Source organism: Pantherophis guttatus, chromosome 3 (genome assembly GCF_059756535.1).
Source record: "Pantherophis guttatus breed Tessera chromosome 3, ASM5975653v1, whole genome shotgun sequence".
Classification (NCBI taxonomy): domain Eukaryota; kingdom Metazoa; phylum Chordata; class Lepidosauria; order Squamata; family Colubridae; genus Pantherophis; species Pantherophis guttatus.
The window spans coordinates 215,448,197-215,465,622 of record NC_142065.1 but is presented as its reverse complement, the minus strand read 5'-3'; the positions used below and the strand labels follow the sequence as shown (position 1 = coordinate 215,465,622).

The window sequence follows — 17,426 nt, the reverse complement described above, 5'->3', positions numbered from 1 at the left end:
TAACAGAAGCCTAACAAGAATATATCCAACCTAGAACTAAGAAGAATTTCCTGACTGTAAAACCTCCATCCCTGGAGGTTTTCGAGATGAGTTTACATGGCCATTTGTTCCAAATGGTATATAAGGCATGGGTGCCAAACTTGCAGCGTCACATCGCCGTCCCATGACTTATTGTGATGTTTTTCCCCTTCATGGAGCTGGGGTGGGCGTGGCCTGTGTGGGAGGCATCTGGCCCGTGGGCCACCAATTTGACACTTCTGGTATAAGGTCTCCCACTTAAGCAGGAGGTTGGACTAGAAGACCTCCTAGGTCCCTCCCAATTCTGTTATTCTGTTAATCTCTGTCAAGTCCTGGAACTCTTTGATAGAGAAGCAGAGGAACTGTAGAATGAACTCAGAAGAAATTGCTAAGGAGGAATGTGATAAGAGACTGCCAAAAATGGAGAAACAGAAGAAAGCAAAGTGGATGCCAAGTGGAACCAACCATGGAAATTGCCAAGAAAGGAAAAGAACCGAAGCCAAAGTGAGGAAAGACAAGAAGGAGCTTCACAGTTTCAGAGAGCTATTAGAAGCGACAAAAAATATTACAGGTAGTCCTCAAGTTATGAATGTAACGGAGCCTGCCCATTCCATTCCTAACCGGAGGATCCGTAGGAGTGAATCTCGTGCCTTGAACATGATCACTCCCTCTTTCACCCATGCATTGGCTAATCAAATACGAGGCTCGTTAAGTGCACAAGAAGTATCTCAGGGTGGGGAAGGCCATGGGAGGCCTAGTGATGGAACACGTCACCTGCTTAAGACCACCCAAGACCTCCCGACCCACTGAAATACCTCATGCTCCCCACAATCGTTTCCCCCCTCCCCCCAACCTCCCATGCCAGGTCACTTACCACGTCAAGATCTAGCAAGCTATCTCCTCTTCAGCCTCTCACTCCCCTCCACAGCTCCGTTTTGGTGTGTGCAGGCCTCGTCCAGCACTTTGTAGCCCAAAATGGAGCTTTGGATGGCTCCATTTTGGCTGCAAAGTGCTAGACGAGGCCTGCACACACCAAAATGGAGCTGCGGAAGGGCTTGCCCGCCCCTCCAAAGCTCCGTTTTGGGCTGCAAAGGCTTTTGCAGCCTTTTCAGTGTTTCCCTCCATTTGCAAAGCCTTCTGCTGCAGATCTCGTCCAGGCCTCCATTTGCAGAAAAGAGAGGCCTAACGTACTGACACATCACAAGAGATCAATAGCATGAGATCTTGCGCTACTGATCTCGGGTGATGTTGCGGTACTTTAGGCCTCCGTTCTCTGCATACTCACCGAAGGCCTGAAGCGACGACACAGGCCAAGGAAGGGAAGGCTCTCTAGATCTTCACAAGGTTAGCATCCACAGGCCTAGTGCCTATGAAGACCCGGCGCGGGGGTGGGGGGTTGGGGAAAACAGACAGGGCGAATGTTGCAAAGCCTCTGCGGTTGTTCGTAAGGGTGAATAACTGCCGTGGTGCTGCAGCATTCGTAGTTTCGGGATTTGTTCGTAAGCACTAGTGGGTGCTTATCACGTAACTTCGAATGGGTGCTATGTGAATACTCGTAACTCGGGGATTATCTGTATTACGACTCGTGTAGGGACACCCAGGACAACAACAGACACGGAAAAAGAAGGAAAGTCTTTCAAAAGATCTCTGAACTCAGAAGGGGCTTCCGACCTCAAACTGGTAGCTTGGGACCTTGGTAGTCAGCGGCTGGAAGGAGATCCAAGGAAGATGGAAGGGATTCACGGAAACCCTGAGCGGCAGAGAGGTCAGCACCCAAGAGAGGCCTCAGAAGAGTAGAACATCTCGTTGTTCTCATGAGAAACCTGCTACAGGTCAACAACCCATAGTCCGGACAGAATATGAAAAACAGACTGGATCCAGGTTGGCAAAGGAGTGTAACAAGGCTGGATGTGCTGCTCTTATTTTTTTTCAGCCTATGGGTTGGAAGAAGATAAGTGTGGCTTTAAAATTGGAGGACGGAACATCAATATGCTGTGCTGATGATGACATTGCTAGACAGTGAAAAATGCAAAAGATTGGCAAGTTCTAACAATCCAAGTCAAGGAGCAGAGGGAAAAATGGGACTAAGATTAAATATAAAGAAGGCCAGATTAATGACAACAAGCGCAGTCAGCCTTAGAACTGGCAATGAAGCTGTCAGGGACGTAAATACTGGTAGCTTCTGCCTTTTAGTGCCAGCCATGAACAGTAAAGTAAGAATTCTGCCTTCAAGAAACACCCTGGGGATCAGCCCTCGCTGGAGGGTCCGCGTAGGCCTTGGAAGGCTCTGCACCTCCAAAGATCAGAATCATGGGATCCCCGGAGTTTCTGGGATGCTCTATGGAAGCCAGAATATCATCCGGAGGGAAAAGGATCCAGAAAAAGGATCGTCCCCAGCTGACAGCCTTCCCCAAACAGGAGAGGTTTCCCTTACCTGAAGGAGTGGGGGGGGGTCCAAGGGTGACCTCCAGTGGAGGGGATCCAACCACCGGCCCTTTCAAGGCAGGCAGGACGACCCCCTCCCACAAAGAGGCACTCGCTGCTCCTCCACCCCCACCACACACCCGGCTTTCAAAGTTTTTCCATTAGATTTCATTTATCAAAATTTGGAAAAGGGCAAAGTCTGAAGGACAAGAGTTTTAGTGCCTGTGGTTATAAAGGGGAGAGGAATTTCAGACGCCAGAGATAAATCAGGTGGTCATCTACAGGCACAGTTCTCAGCCGGAGCAAGATTTTGGCTGCAAATGGTGGTGCCTCTGCGCACCCAGGCCAAGGAACGACCATTGCCACTCTTTCCAAGATGGGTAGCACACTTTGTAGGTGTGCAGACTGTGCTGCTCAGGTCCGCTCTCCTGGGCCTCATTCCCACAGCCATGCCTGATTTTTTGCCCAAGGATGGACTCTCGGCACTGCTGCGCTCACTCCGGGAGCCTCACCGGCTGCCTCCAGCTTGACCCGCCTCTTGTGGGCACTCGCACCCTGCCCTCTGGGCACTCTTTGGAAGGATGCTGTGCCCAGGAGGGCTCCGGCCATTGCTGCTGTGCCCTGCTCTAGAGCCGGGGTGCTAGTCGGCACAGATGCCAGAGCTTGGAAAGCGGACTTTGTCCTGAAAGTCTGAAGGTTTTGTGATGGAGGCAGCAGCTTCCGGCCTTTTAGGGCTGGAGGGAGCAGGGAAGGGGGGCTCCCAACATCCACCTGTCCCCTCTGCACAGAGCTCCTTCGGGAGGATGAATGGAGGGGGGGGCTACATCCCTCCCTTTAATGAAGTAAATCAGGTTCTGACCGAGGCCAACTGAGGAAGCGCTACCCGGGCCTGCTGTGAGCGGGGAGGGAGGGAGCGGGCGGGTCCAGGTGGCTCTGCAGAAGGGAGCCGAGGCTGCTTCCAGGGCGGCAGGTGGGCGCCCAGCAGAACGAGCGGAGTGGGGGGTACAAGGCGGCAGGGCTGGAGGGGGTCCAGGGGATGGCTAGGGACAAGATCGGGAGGCGGCCTTCCCTTCCCCCGGGGCCTCCGGGTAGGCAAGGGGAGCCCCCGTCCCGCCCCGTCCCGCCCGGCGCTCGCTCAGCAGACGCTCTCTCTGTTCTTTGCAGCCAGCGGCGCTTCCAGCCCGAAGTTCGCCGCTCCTGCCGCCTCCCTCCACCCCGCCGGCTCCCACGGCTACTGCCACGAGTGCGCCTTCCCGTGGCACCCGCACCGGCCGCCGTCGGCTCCGGCCTTCCCCGGCGGCGGCCCCTCGCCTTTCCTGCCCTGCTGGCCCCAGCCCGGCCCTTGCGCCCGCGGCAGCCCCGCCGCTGACCAGGCTTTCGGCTTCGGCCCCGGAGGCCCCGCCGCCGCCCCGCCGCCGCCGCCGCCGCCGCCGCTGGCCTTTTGGATGGGGGCGGGCGGTGCGGCGGGCGCGGGCGCGGGCGGCCTCTTGGTCGCCGCTCCGGTCCAGAGCGCCTTTCCGCCCCCGCCGCAGGGCGGCCCGCGCCCCGCCGCCTCGGCCCCGCCGCCCCCTCCCGGCCCGGCCCCGCCGCCTGAGGCCGGGAAAGGCGAGTCCCCGGCCGCAGAGGAAGCCCCGCAGCCCCTGCAGCCCCCGCGGGCGAAGGAGAGCACCGGCACCGTCCAGCGGCAGGGCGCCGCCGACAGCAGCAACAGCCCCGTCGGCGCCGGAGAGCAAGGTGAGCAAGGCGGCGGGGGGAGGCTGGGGAGCGCGGGACCCTTTGCCCGGAGCCCCTGCCCAGGCCGGCGCCAAATACTTCCAGGTTACTCCGTTCAGTTTCAGACGGCATTAAAAGAAGGCAAGCCGAATAGGGGCTCCCAAGCTCCATGGCCCACAGGGTCCCGCCCAGCTGCTCTGCCCCCTTGACCAGGCCTGCCTGGCTCGCCCTCCCGTGCCCGGAAACCTCCTCCGTGGCGCGGCTCAACGCAGCCCCTGGCCGGCCCCATCGGGGGCCCCGCCCTCTTCTAAAGTATTGAAATAGGTCGAGCAGGGAGGGGACCTGGGCAGCCCCCCCAACCCTCCCCCCAGCGTTGCTGACCGCCTGGTCTTCGCCTCTTTCCCCCTCCCCCAATGCTGACCAGGCTCCGGGTCCACAAGAGAGAAGCCGGCCTAGCCACCTGCTGGGGGAGGGGCTGCCGGGGAGGGGCCGCAAGGGCCGCTGCTGATTGGCGGTCTCTTGCAGAAGCCAACAAGCAGGAGCGCATTGTGGGCGAGGTCGCCTTCCAGCTGGACCGCCGCATCCTCTCCAGCATCTTCCCTGACCGACTCCGCCTCTATGGCTTCACCGTTCGCAACATCCCTGAGAAAATCTCACAGGTGAAGTGACCCCTCTTGCACCTGTCCCTACCCCTGGGGGAGGGTATCTTTGGGGCAGGAGGAGATGCTCCCTGCCCTGCAGGGTGTGACAGGGTCAGCTGGCTCCCGGCTGAGGCCCCTCAGTCTGGGCAGCCGCATCACACACACACACACACACACACACACACACACGCGACTCCACCTGGAGTGGCCTTTGGGACTTTACATGGGGAAAGCATCTCCCCCAGCTTCTGTAGTCAAGAGGGGGCAGGGTAGGTCAGGTAGTTTGCCCCCCATGGCTGCACTCCGTCAAGCCCTTGCCCGGCCCACAGAGGCTGCTTTGCTGGACTCCCTCTGAAGTGGGGCAGCCGTGGTTCCCACCCGTCCTGGTTACTGGGCTCTCCTCCCTTTGGAAACTCCAAGTGAAGCTCAGGCACCCCAGGACCGGCATCTTGCCCCCCTGCCCTTCTCACGCTCCCCATCTCTTCCCAGAGAGAAAAGGACCCCTTCCTGCAGCTGAGCCCGGAGCAGTCTGAGGCCATCATGGAGCGCTACAACAGCGTCATGGATGCCCTGAAGCCCCTGGGCTACAACCCCCATGTCCACCCGAGCCTGACGGAGCGCACGGTGAACACCTTCGGCATCCTTCGTGAGAGGCCAGAAGCCTCCAGCCCCGAGGCAGCTGCCTACAGCAACATCCAGCACTTGGAGGAGGTGGTGAGGAGCGTGGCCCCCGCTGAAATGCTGGAGGATTGCTTGCTGCTGCTGAGCTGCCTCCAGAAGCTCTCACAGGAGGACGGAAAGCCCCTCTTCATCTGGTGACCCCCTCCCCCCCCATTGTGCACCCCCATTAAAGGCAATAAAGGTCTAGAAAAGACTAGCTGCCGTGTCGCCCTTTTCATCCGGAGCCCAGGCGTCTCTGCCCCTGCCAAGCCCGGCAGGGGGCTCCCAATGGCCGATGCCATTCCACCCTGGGGGGAAAGCTGGTCCTTTCCTGGGGGAGGGCTCTGGAGGATGCAGGGAGTCCCTGAAGTGAGGTGTGGGGGCCAGAAAAAAGCCCCCCCCATCCCGTTTGGATTAAAAAATTAACAAATCCCAGGCCAGGAAGATTGTGGTGACACAGATGTGATGTAAAACAGACGAAGGAATGTTTCATAAGAATTTGGACAGCTGCATCCTGTGTTATATGCAGATACCCAGTTTATAAAAGACAATGGAATTAAACATGATTAATGAGATTGGAGGGTTTGTATATTTTCACCTTTGGGCATTTCCTAAAAGAAAAGAGATTGATTTGGGGCCACCAAGTCATTGTCAGCTCTTCATGACCATACAGAGTTTCTCCATGACCATCTGCCTTCAATCTGGTCTTTAGATCTGGTCAGCGCTGCAAAGGAGCTCAGGGGCCTCGTTACTGGTCCCTGGCCTTTCCTGGCATTAGAGCTGTGCCTGAGAGGCCTTCACCTCCTGCGTCTGATGGAGGAGAGTCCTGGTCTGGTCAGTTTTGTTTCAGGGACAATCCTGGGCTGGTTCATCTGATGTCGTGGCTGTCCCCTGGCATTCGGAGGAGCCTCCATGTCCTATTCGAACCTTTGCCCCTTTGTCTGCTAGGAGGCTCTTCCAACGGGTCATTCTCCAGATTTGTTATTAGACCTTTGACTGCTTCTTCTTCTGTCACTTGCCGTATCTCAGGGGTCGGTTCTTGTAGCCTTTTGAATTGGAGATGGCCAGACGGGTGGTCTTCCTTGGTCTTCTGGGACTTAGAGGTTCTTGGGAATGGGCAGCGTCTCCTAAGGCGTCTTGGATACTGATATCTCTGTTGCTCCGTCTTTTGATACAGATAGTCCTTGACTTTATTTATTTATTGGTTCGATTTATATGCCGCCCTTCTCCGGAGACTCAAGGCGGCTTACAATACGTTAAGCAATAGCCTTCATACTTTTGTATATACCTGTTTAGTAGGGCTTTTGGGCGCCCCCCCCCCAGCGGTGTTCTTTTTTATACAAAGTCAGCTTATTGCCCCCACAATCCGGGTCCTCATTTTACCCACCTCGGAAGGATGGAAGGACTTACAAACACAATGGCGCCTGCCCTGCACACTGCTGGCTTTGCCGTCTTCTTCCCCTGGCTGCTGGCCCAGGCACTGGCTGAGGGGGCAGACCTGCCTCCGCCCTTGCCCCTTGAGCTGCTGGTGGCTCTCCAGCCTTGCCTGACAATGGAGGGAGCTTCACCTCACCCTCCCACGTCTCCTCCCTGGCGGGGCCTGGTAACCTTCCTTTGGCAAATGAGGCTCTATACTGACCACAGGAATGCCAAGGCTGCAGGCTCACCCAGTGGGGTGACATGCCCCCGTCAGAGCCTGATTCTGCAAAGGAAGATGAGCCGGAGCTGGAGCCGATGGAGATTGAGGGGGCAGCTTTGTTGGCTTCGGAGGAATGTGGGGAGGAGCAGGCTGAGTCAGGCCAAGCCCTTTCATGATTGGGACGGCTTGTAGGCAGGGAAGAACCGGGGGCAGGATGACCAAGAGGGGGCAAGCAGTGAACATGAGGAGTGACAGAGCTCAGGTGATGAGCAAGGGCCACCCGATCTTGATCCCCGAGCACGGAGAGTGGAGAGAAGGCGGGAACAGCACAGACAGACCTGACAACTCGGGAGGAGAGCGCCCCGCCCCTCTTCACAAGACACACCTGGGGACTGAGACTTAAGGAGACGCTGTGGGTAACCATCCCTGTTAATATCTAATCTAGTTCTGTTAGTTCTTTATAAAAATCATACATTTTGGCTTCTTTCTCATATCGAGATTGTATCTGCACTTGTGGCCACCATGCTATATCAATCCCTTGACTACTCAATTCTTGCTTGGTTGTAAGCTCCCCCTTTTAATTTAATATATCTTTATATCTTGTAATTTTTTCCATATTAATAATATTTGGATGTATCAGTGCCTCCATTGTGGAAAGCCAGACTGGTATTTTCAAATATGTTGTTCTTTAATTTTTGCCCATACTAACATTAGTGGATTTCTAATATAGTGTCTTTGAAAATAGCTATGTATTTTGTTTTTCCCATACCATAAAATGCCACCCCAGTTGGAGATCATGTCCCTCCAAAATTAGTAATCTTTTGTGTCTCAAGCTAATCCATTCTTTCACCCATGTAAGTACAGAGGCCTGATAGTACGACTCCCAGTATGGCAACCCAAAACCCCCTTTGTTTTTTTGCATCATTTTCAGACTTATTCTTGCTTTTTTCCCTTGCCAGATATATCTTAACATCATTTTATTTAATTCTTCAATGTATTTTTTTTCCAGCTTTATCGGAATTGTTTGAAATAAATATAATAATTTCAGCAAAATATTCATTTTTATAGTAGCTATTCTTCCTGTCAAAGACAGTTGCAAATTGAAACTTCCGGTGGCACCGCAGGCGCTGACAGATGCTCCTTTTGGATCGTCAGCCCCGCGATTTCGTTAAAACCGCCAAGACAGCTTAAATCAGCTGTCTGGCAGCTTGGAAACCTTCCCCTCAGGAGAAGAGAGGAAGGCGAGCAGCCGCACAAAGGTAGAGCTTCCCAAAAGCCCTAGGAGCAATTCTGGGGCTTGGAGGGTGAGAGCTCCCTGGTAGTTTGACTGAGCTCCGAATCCAAAGCTTTTCTGCTTCAAGCAGAAATCAACATTCAGGTTCAAAATAAGCTTAAAGCAAGCAGAACAAAAACAGGAGTCCTAGCAACTGCAAATACTGAACTTTAACTCTGTGTCCATATTTCTTCCTTCTAAGTCTTTTAAGACGAAAGCAAAAATGGCGCCTGAACTGTAACAGGGCGTGAAAGTGAAAGTGATACTGAAAGTGATAGTTAACATCGTTAGCGCTTCTAAGGCTGTTTAAGATTACTGGGTTCTACAACAAAGAAAGAGATTTAAAGTGGAAAGACTACAGTTTGGACTTTAAATAAACTATAATACTTAAAAAAGATTTAAAAACATTTGGATTTATTGATTTAGTTGCTGTAGGAAGTATAAATTGAAAGCTAAAAATGGCTTCTAAGCAAATAAAATCTGGCTTTAAAAGTGCTGGAGGATCACCAGCACAACCATCAAAACTACAATCTTTGTCTACTTCAAACCCACAAATATTGACTTTGGAAGTTCTACAGGAATCTCTGCAGGAAGCTTTGAAGCAACAAACTTCTTTTTTAGAGGGGAAAATTAAGGGAGTGTCTGAAGAGATGACTGAAATTAAAGAAGTCATACAAATTCAGAATAATGGCATTTCAGGGTCTGGCAAAACACATTGAATTATTGGATGAAAAAGTAGAAAAAATTAATCAGTCTAATCTGAATTTGGAAAATAAAATGGATGAAGTTCAGACCAAGGTGGATAGGGCAGATGATGAAGTGGTGATTTTACAGTATAGAGCAATGGAATTTGCCCTGAGAGTAAGAGGTCTGAGAGAACACAATCGAGAGAACTTGAGAGAGATCTTCGCAGAGGCTTTTGCAAAGATAACTGGGGAGCAACAAGCAGATCTCTCATTACAAATTGACAAAATATATTGTGTTAATTCCTGGTTTGCTAGACAGAATCAATTGCCAAGAGACATTGTGATTTACTTTACTACGAGGAGGACCCGAAATGAAATTTTACAAGCTTTCTATGAAAATAAACTTCAAATTGCAGGACGAGATTTTAGTGCTGAAAGAAATTCCCCCAAAAATGTTGAGAAGCAGAAAGGAGTTTGCTTTCTTGGTGGATGAACTTAGAAATCAACAGATTCAGTTTAGATGGGATGTTCCAGCTGGACTGGTGGTGAATTATATGGGAGAAAGGTATCGTCTTAACACAATTTGGAAGGCAAGAGATTTTTATACTAACGTATTAAAGGCCGGATGCCCACCATCTCAGGAAATGAGAAGAAAAGAAGAGCTGGGGATACAGGGACAGAAGGAAAGTAAACAGCCACAAGCTGCAGGAGAGACCTCACTTATTGAAGAAGTTTTATTACAATTTTTTGCTACTGATCAACCTTTGGAAGTAGTAGAAAAAAGAGAAGAACCAAAAGATCAAAGGCAGACTCGCCTTGCAGCAAAGCGAAAAGAACAAGATTTAAAGTTACAGCAAACCCAAATGAAAGCTCAAGAAGCTACAAAAACAGAAGCAGTGGGAGGAGCAAGGCCGAAGAGAAAGGTGAAGGAAGATCTTCAGCTGGCGCTCTTAAAGCTTCAAGGTGCCAAGAATGGTAACTAAATTTTTGACTTGGAATGTCAATGGTTTGAATTCACCACAAAAGAGAAAGAAAATATTTCATTATCTGAAACAGTTTAAAAACGATGTAATTTGCCTACAAGAAACACATATTAGAGTGATAGATCAAAAATACTTGATAAATTCAAGATTGGGGACACATTTTGTTGCATCTGCTCCAGAGAAGAAAAATGGTATAGTTATAAACCTAGGGCAGATTTAACAGCCAAATTAATTGAGGCAGATGTTCAAGGAAGATATATTGGAATTGAATTTCTAATAGAAGGGAAAAAAACATTTTTAATTGGAGTATATGCTCCTAACCAACAGCAAGAAAAATTTTATAAGCTTTTGCATACCAAAATAATACATTGGGTCTCAGATGGCCCGTGCGAGATGCAATCAAAACACAGCAGCACCCCTTTCAGCTCTTTTTGGCACGCTGGTTTATTCGCGTCCGTGGATGGCTACACGCTGTGACTCGTAAAGCTACCCTCACCCAAGGACTCAGTAATCACTGCCCGGAACCAGTCATGTGTAACCTCCCGGGTTGCATAAACAAGCCAGGAGGGACACGGGTCCAACAAACATGTGGTAGCACTCAGCCTCCCCATGATCCTGTCCACTTCCTCAGGGCTAACAGGATCGAACTCTTCCCAAATGACAAGACCCGTCGTCTCTCCCTCGTCTGACCCTGCCCAGTCAGAGTCCAGACCGTCCCGAATCTGAGCGATCTTGTTCAGCAGATGCTGACTATACTCCTCGGCCCGCCCCCCCATAGAGTCATCCCCCACTCCCCGATTCAAAAGGGAGTGTGACACCCTAAACAGGGCGGCCAAGCGGTTATCTGTGGACACGATGAGGGCAGAGAAGTAGGAACACTTCGCCGCCTCCATCTCCACTAGATAAGACCATGTGAAGGATCTTTTTTTTTTTTTGAAAAAGTTTTATTTTAGATTAAAAATAAAAACAAAAAACAAAACAAAACAGAACAACAATAACATAAAAATATCATCCTTACAAACAATTATAGACAGCATCTCAATCGGTTAAAATCATTTCGTGCTTACAATTCTCCAAATCTCCTCATATAGCAATTATTCTTTACTTAAACTAAAGATAAATATTTAAACATTTCATATATGCTATCTCATCTCCATACTTTTTTATCAAACCATTGATAAAATATCTCCCATATCAAATAGTATTGTTTATCTTCCTGTTCTTTTATTTCAAATGTCAATCTACTCATTTCAGCACAGTCCAACATTTTCATAATAATTTCTTCATTGGTAATTATCTTCTCTCCTTTCCAGTTTTTGGCAAATACAATTCTGGCTGCTGTTAAAATGTTCACAATTAAGTATTGTAATTCTTTATTAAACATCTCTGGTAAGATTCCTAATAAAAATATTTCTGGTTTAAAGTCAATATGTCTCTTTGTCATTTTTTCTAACCACGTATGTATTTTAGTCCAAAATCTTGCTTCCACGCATGTCCACCACATATGGTAATACGATCCTGGAGTTTGATGACACTTCCAACATTTCTCCGATTTATTCTTAAACATCCTGGCTATTCTCGTTGGGGGTAGATGCCACCTGTAAAACATCTTATACAAATTCTCTTTATATGCTGTTGACATTGACATTTTATAATTATATAACCACAATTTTTGCCATTTCTCTAAATCAATACTATAACCAAAAAATTTTCCCCATGCAATCATTGATTCTTTATCTTGTTCTTCTTCCAGCTTTGCTTCAAGTAAATATCCATATAGCTTTTTAATTATCTGGTCATTAATATTAATTAATATTAATTAATATTAATTAATATCTTGTCTAAACCAGTCAAAACACTATAAATACCTTCTTGTTTAAAGTCTTCTCGATATCTGGAAAGTATTTGCATGTATGAAAACCAATCTATCTTAATTCCCTGATCTTCTAAGTTTTGTTTCAATTTAAGTTCACCCTTTTCATGTGAAGGATCTTAACTGTGCACGGTCAGATATGTGGTGGACATGCCCAAAGGCAAAAAAATATTGGACAAAAATACATACATAGTTGAAAAAATGATAAAGCAACATATAGATCTGAAACCAGAAATATTCTTGTTGGGCATCCTACTGGAAAAATATAATAAAGGCAATACATATTTAATTTTACACATGCTAACTGCAGCTAGAATTGTATTTGTGCAACAATGGAAAAGTGAAGAGATCCCTACAGAGGAAAATATAATAAAAAAATTAGAATGTGCAGAAATGGATAGATTAACTCTTAAAATTAAGGAAAAGTAAGAAGCTGAATACTTTTTAACATGGGACTCGTTTTATCAATGGCTAGCCAATAAAAACAGAAGTTAGAAATATGGAAATATAAGAGAAGGGTTAATTTTATGTTAAAATGGAAAAACAAATATTACTATTATGTGATTAATATTGATGTTATGAATATTATTGTTATTACTGATTACTATTTCTCAAAGTTAATTGTACTCAGACAACACACTTTATATAAAAATGGAAATTTTAATATATTGAATAAAAACTTTTTAAAATTTGGGAAAAAAGGAGACACTAGGGGGAGGAGCATTTGTCGGGAACAAACACTGAATTCATGGAGTATTGTTTGCTGTTGCCTACCTTTGAACTTCCCTGGACTTCTTGCTTTATTTCTTGCTTCCTGGATTAATTGCCTTGTTCCTTTGCTTCCTGTAACCATTGCCTTGTTCCCTTGCCCCGCTGGATTTCTTGCTTTGCAGCCATTGTGCTCACAGTACTTACGGCCAGAGGCTGTGGGAGTGTGTGTGTGTGTGTGTGTGTGTGTGATCACTTTGCTCTGGGATTTGCCATAAACATGGGAGCATTGGGGGGAATAAAGGGGGCAGTTTAAACTATCAGCTGACTATGTTGCCTCTATGCCTTGCCCCGGGTCATCACACAGGGTCTGTGACAATTCGCCATGGCCAACTTGCCACAGCCAGCTCACCACAGCCGAGCTGCCTCATTCCATGCCCAGGCACCAAACATATGCTCCTCCTCCCCCACAACAACAACCCTGTGAAGTTGGACTGTTCTGCGAGAGAGAGAGTTTTCATGGCAAAGGTGGAACTAGAATGCACCGTCTCCTGGTTTCTGGTATGGTGCCTTAACCACTCTCCCACCCTTGCAGTTGTAAGTGCGAGGGGAGGGATCTCAATTTTGATCATGTGACCACGGGCGCATTAAAGTAGCTGTATCTTCAAGGACCATTCATAACTCCTTTTTTCAGCACAGTTTTAACTTCAAACAGTTACTGAATGAATAAAGGAAAAATTGTGTTCCCGCTGAGAAGATAACTTGGCTTTCCCAAATTAAGCGGGGGGGGGGGGAGGAGGATAACGGCCGTTTCCTGTCCCCTATTAGATGCTACCACCTCCTTCTCTCTCTCCCTCTTGCAGGTGTTGGCGGTGCTTCTCAGCGGAGCAGCGGCAGCTCAATCGTCCCACGGGGCTACTGCTTTGAGTGCCCCATCCCATGGCACCCTCACCTGCCATCTACATCTGCAGGGGTTCCCCTCCTCGCACCAACTAGTCTGCCCGACCTTCCCAGCACCCAGCTCACCTCAGTCTTGCCTGGCAGCAGCCTGCCCAACCTTCCTGCTGCCCGGCAGGGAAGGGGGACGTACTCCATCCCCAGCGCTGGAGGGCGGACGTACTCCATCCCCAGCCCTGGAGGGGGGACGTTCTCCATCCCCAGCCCTGGAGGGGGAATGCCCAAATGGCACATTGCTAGCTCCGAGCTCCCCAGCATCCAGCAGCTCTCCCAGCTGCCCTCTGTCTTTTACAGCCCCACCGGGCCCACTGCTGGGCAAGGAAGGGGGACGTATTCCATCCCCTGTGATGAAGGGATGCCCAAATGGCACATTGGTAGCGCCGAGCTCCCCAGCATCCAGCAGCTCTCCCAGCTGCCCTCTGTCTTCGGCAGCCCCACCGGGCCCACTGCTGGGCAAGGAAGGGGGACGTATTCCATCCCCTGTGATGAAGGGATGCCCAGCTGGAACATTGGTAGCGCCGAGCTCCCCAGCATCCAACAGCTCTCCCAGCTGCCCTCTGTCTTCTGCAGCCCCACCGGGCCCACTGCTGGGCAAGGAAGGGGAACATACTCCATCCCTGGCATATCAGGCACTCCCGAGGCGCCCAGCACGCAAAACTTGTCACAGCTCACCTCCGTCTTCGGCAGCAGCCTGCCCTCCACCCAGCTGCTCTCCCAGCTGCCCTCCGCCTTCCTTAGCCCTACCCAGCCTGCTTCTGCTGGGCAGGGAGGGGGCACTTTCCCCCTCTCTTGCATTCCAGGCACTCCCGAGGCGCCCAGCACACAAAACCTGTCGCACCTCACCTCCGTCTTCGGCAGCAGCCTGCCCTCTACCCAGCTGCTCTCCCAGCTGTCCTCCGCCTTCCTTAGCCCTACCCAGCCTGCTTCTGCTGGGCAGGGAGGGGGCACTTTCCCCCTCTCTTGCATTCCAGGCACTCCCGAGGCGCCCAGCACGCAAAACCTGTCGCACCTCACCTCCGTCTTCGGCAGCAGCCTGCCCTCCACCCAGCTGCTCTCCCAGCTGCCCTCCGCCTTCTTTAGCCCTACCCAGGCTGCTTCTGCTGGGCAGGGAGGGGGCACTTTCCCCCTCTCTTGCATTCCAGGCACTCCCGAGGCGCCCAGCACGCAAAACCTGTCGCACCTCACCTCCGTCTTCGGCAGCAGCCTGCCCTCCACTCAGCTACTCTCCCAGCTGCCCTCCGCCTTCCTTAGCCCTACCCAGGCTGCTGCTGCTTTCCCCTTTCCTTGCATTCCAGGCACTCCCGAGGCGCCCAGCACACAGTACCCCTCCCAGCTGCCCTCCATCTACATGAAGCCCACTTCTGGCCAGGAAGGGGGGATGGTCTCCTTCCCTCAAGGCACTCCCGAGGCGCCCAGCACGCAGAACCTGTCGCACCTCACCTCCGTCTTCGGCAGCAACCTGCCCTCCACCCAGCTGCTCTCCCAGCTCAGCTCCGCCTTCAGTCCTAAGCCCATCTGTGGCAGGGACGTGTCAATGTCCCTCCCCACCCAGCAGCAGCCCTTCCAGCCCATCGAGGCTTCAAGCCCCATCCAGCCCATCCAGGGGGCCAATTACTTCAGCTCTCCAGGCAGTCCCGAGCTGTCCAGCATGCAGTCCCCGCTGCCCTCCATGTACATGAAGCCCATTGCTAGGCAAGGAGGGAGGATATTCACCTTCCCCAGCGTTCCAGGCAGCCCTGAGCTCTCTGGCACGCTGCCCTCCATCTACATGAAGCCCACTGTTAGGCAAAGACAGAGGATATTCACCTTCCCCACTATTCTAGGCGGCCCCGAGCTGCCCAGCCCACAGTACCCCTCCCAGCTGCCCTCCATCTACATGAAGCCCACTTCTGGCCAGGAAGGGGGGATGGTCTCCTTCCCTCAAGGCACTCCCGAGGCGCCCAGCACGCAGAACCTGTCGCACCTCACCTCCGTCTTCGGCAGCAGCCTGCCCTCCACTCAGCTGCTCTCCCAGCTCAGCTCCGCCTTCAGTCCTAAGCCCATCTGTGGCAGGGACGTGTCAATGTCCCTCCCCACCCAGCAGCAGCCCTTCCAGCCCATCGAGGCTTCAAGCCCCATCCAGCCCATCCAGGGGGCCAATTACCTCAGCGGCTCCCTCTCCAGTCCCTCTGGCCCTTGCCCCCCTTCCTACATGGTCCCCTCCTGGGATTCTTATGGCGGTTTGCAGCTTCCACCCCCTGTCGGTGACCCCTTTTCCCAGTTCTCCTCTGACATCTTCTCCATGGGATCTGACCCTGGGAAGCCCCAGTTGCCTGCCATGCCAAGCATCTCCCCGACACAGCCCTCCCGCTATTTACGCTTCCCTGGGGATATCTATAATCTCGGGGGGGACCCTTATTGCGCCCCCTACAGTCCTGGCCAATTTTCTCCCTATTCCCCATCTGGCACTTTCTCCCAGCTGGGCCCCTGCAGTCCATTCAGCCCTGGCAGCTCTGGCATGGGTGGCACTCCCACTGGCAGCCCTTTCTTCCCGCTGGCTCCAGGATCCCCTGATATGTCCAGCCTCTATGGGCCGATGGCGCCAGGAAGCCCAATGACCTTCTCTGGTGGCCCAATGACTCCAATGTCTGGCACAACCGCCTCCAGTGGCAACAGCGTCTTCAGCTCACTGGTCCCAGACTCTTCACTCGGCACAATCCCCAGTCCCTATAGCTCCCTGGGGGCCTGTAGCCCTTTTGGAGTTGTGCCCCCAGCCAGTTCCCCTGACACATCCAGCCTCTATGGGCCCATGTTCCCGGCCAGCTACGTCTCCAGCCTCTACGGGCCAATGGTCCCAGCCAGCCCCACCAGCTCAGGCAGCCCGTTATTCTCCAGTGGCCCCTCCAGCCTCTTCAGCCCATTAGGTCCAGCTGGCTCTCCTGGCACCATTTGTGTCCCATCGCCCATCCAGTTCTCCCCACTGGCCACTTCACCCACCCCAGCCTTAGGCCCAAGACCCATCACGTCACCCATGCTGCCCAGCCCCATGCTGAGCCCAGCCGTCAGCCCGGAACCCACTGAGAAGAGCGATCGCCGCACACAAGGCACTGCCATGGGCAGAGGTAAGAGTCTGTGGAGGGAGGGGGAAGACCGGGCTCCCCCTAGCCCCACTGCACCCAGTGTGCCTCTGCCAGGTTCAGCCTAACTGCTCAAGGCTGGGGGGGGGAGGGCTGGACCAGCTCTCTGGGCTGCAGGGAAAAAGGCCAGAGCAGAAGTGCATGGGGCTCCTTTGGGCCTCCCCTCTTAGCAAACGATTCCCTGCCACTTTTGGGCAGGTAGAGCTCAGTTCACCTGCAGACCCCTCTCCCTCTCTGCCCAGCCATGCCAGCCCACTGGGGCTGCCCCCTGGAGGCTTCAAGGCCCCCTCCCCAATCAGACTGCCTTCAGGCCTCTGAGAGTGACCGAGAGGTCCCTGGACATCCGCCCAGCCTCATCCTGGGGCAGCACAGATCCAAGTATTTGGAATATCCTGCCAGTCCTAGGAAAGGCTGGACTTCCTTTCCTGTTTTTGGACCATTCCCCTATGGCAAATGGCCAACTTTCCTCTCTCCGCCTACCATGAACCCTGGGAATCAGGCTTTCTGATACACAGATGTGCCCGTCAGATGGGTCAGCTTTCCAGAGGCTGCCCGGGGCAATCCCGAGGGCCAGAGGGGCTCTCCCCATAGTTTGTTGTAAGTTATAATATGTGGCACACCTTTCAGCTTGGCCAGGTAAGATTTTTCCCCTGAGAACATGGCAGGCGTCCTATGTGTAGCAACAGCTGTCTTTGCTTTCAGGTGGGCTTCCCCTGGACTTTGCCTGAAGCCCTC

At 51.8% G+C, this 17,426-nt stretch overlaps 1 protein-coding gene across 2 annotated transcripts in view; it reads left to right on the top strand.

Annotated features, from left to right (window-relative positions):
• SPATC1 (spermatogenesis and centriole associated 1) overlaps positions 1-17,426 on the top strand; it is a 34,411-nt gene that overhangs the window by 11,033 nt on the left and 5,952 nt on the right. For both annotated transcript variants that reach the window (XR_015733621.1, XM_060682153.2), the window contains exon 3: positions 13,482-16,676. Coding sequence is in view for 1 of the 2 variants with exons in the window: in XM_060682153.2 (XP_060538136.2) it covers positions 13,482-16,676 (3,195 nt within the window). In the remaining variant the exon portion in view is untranslated. The remainder of the gene's footprint in view (positions 1-13,481; positions 16,677-17,426) is intronic.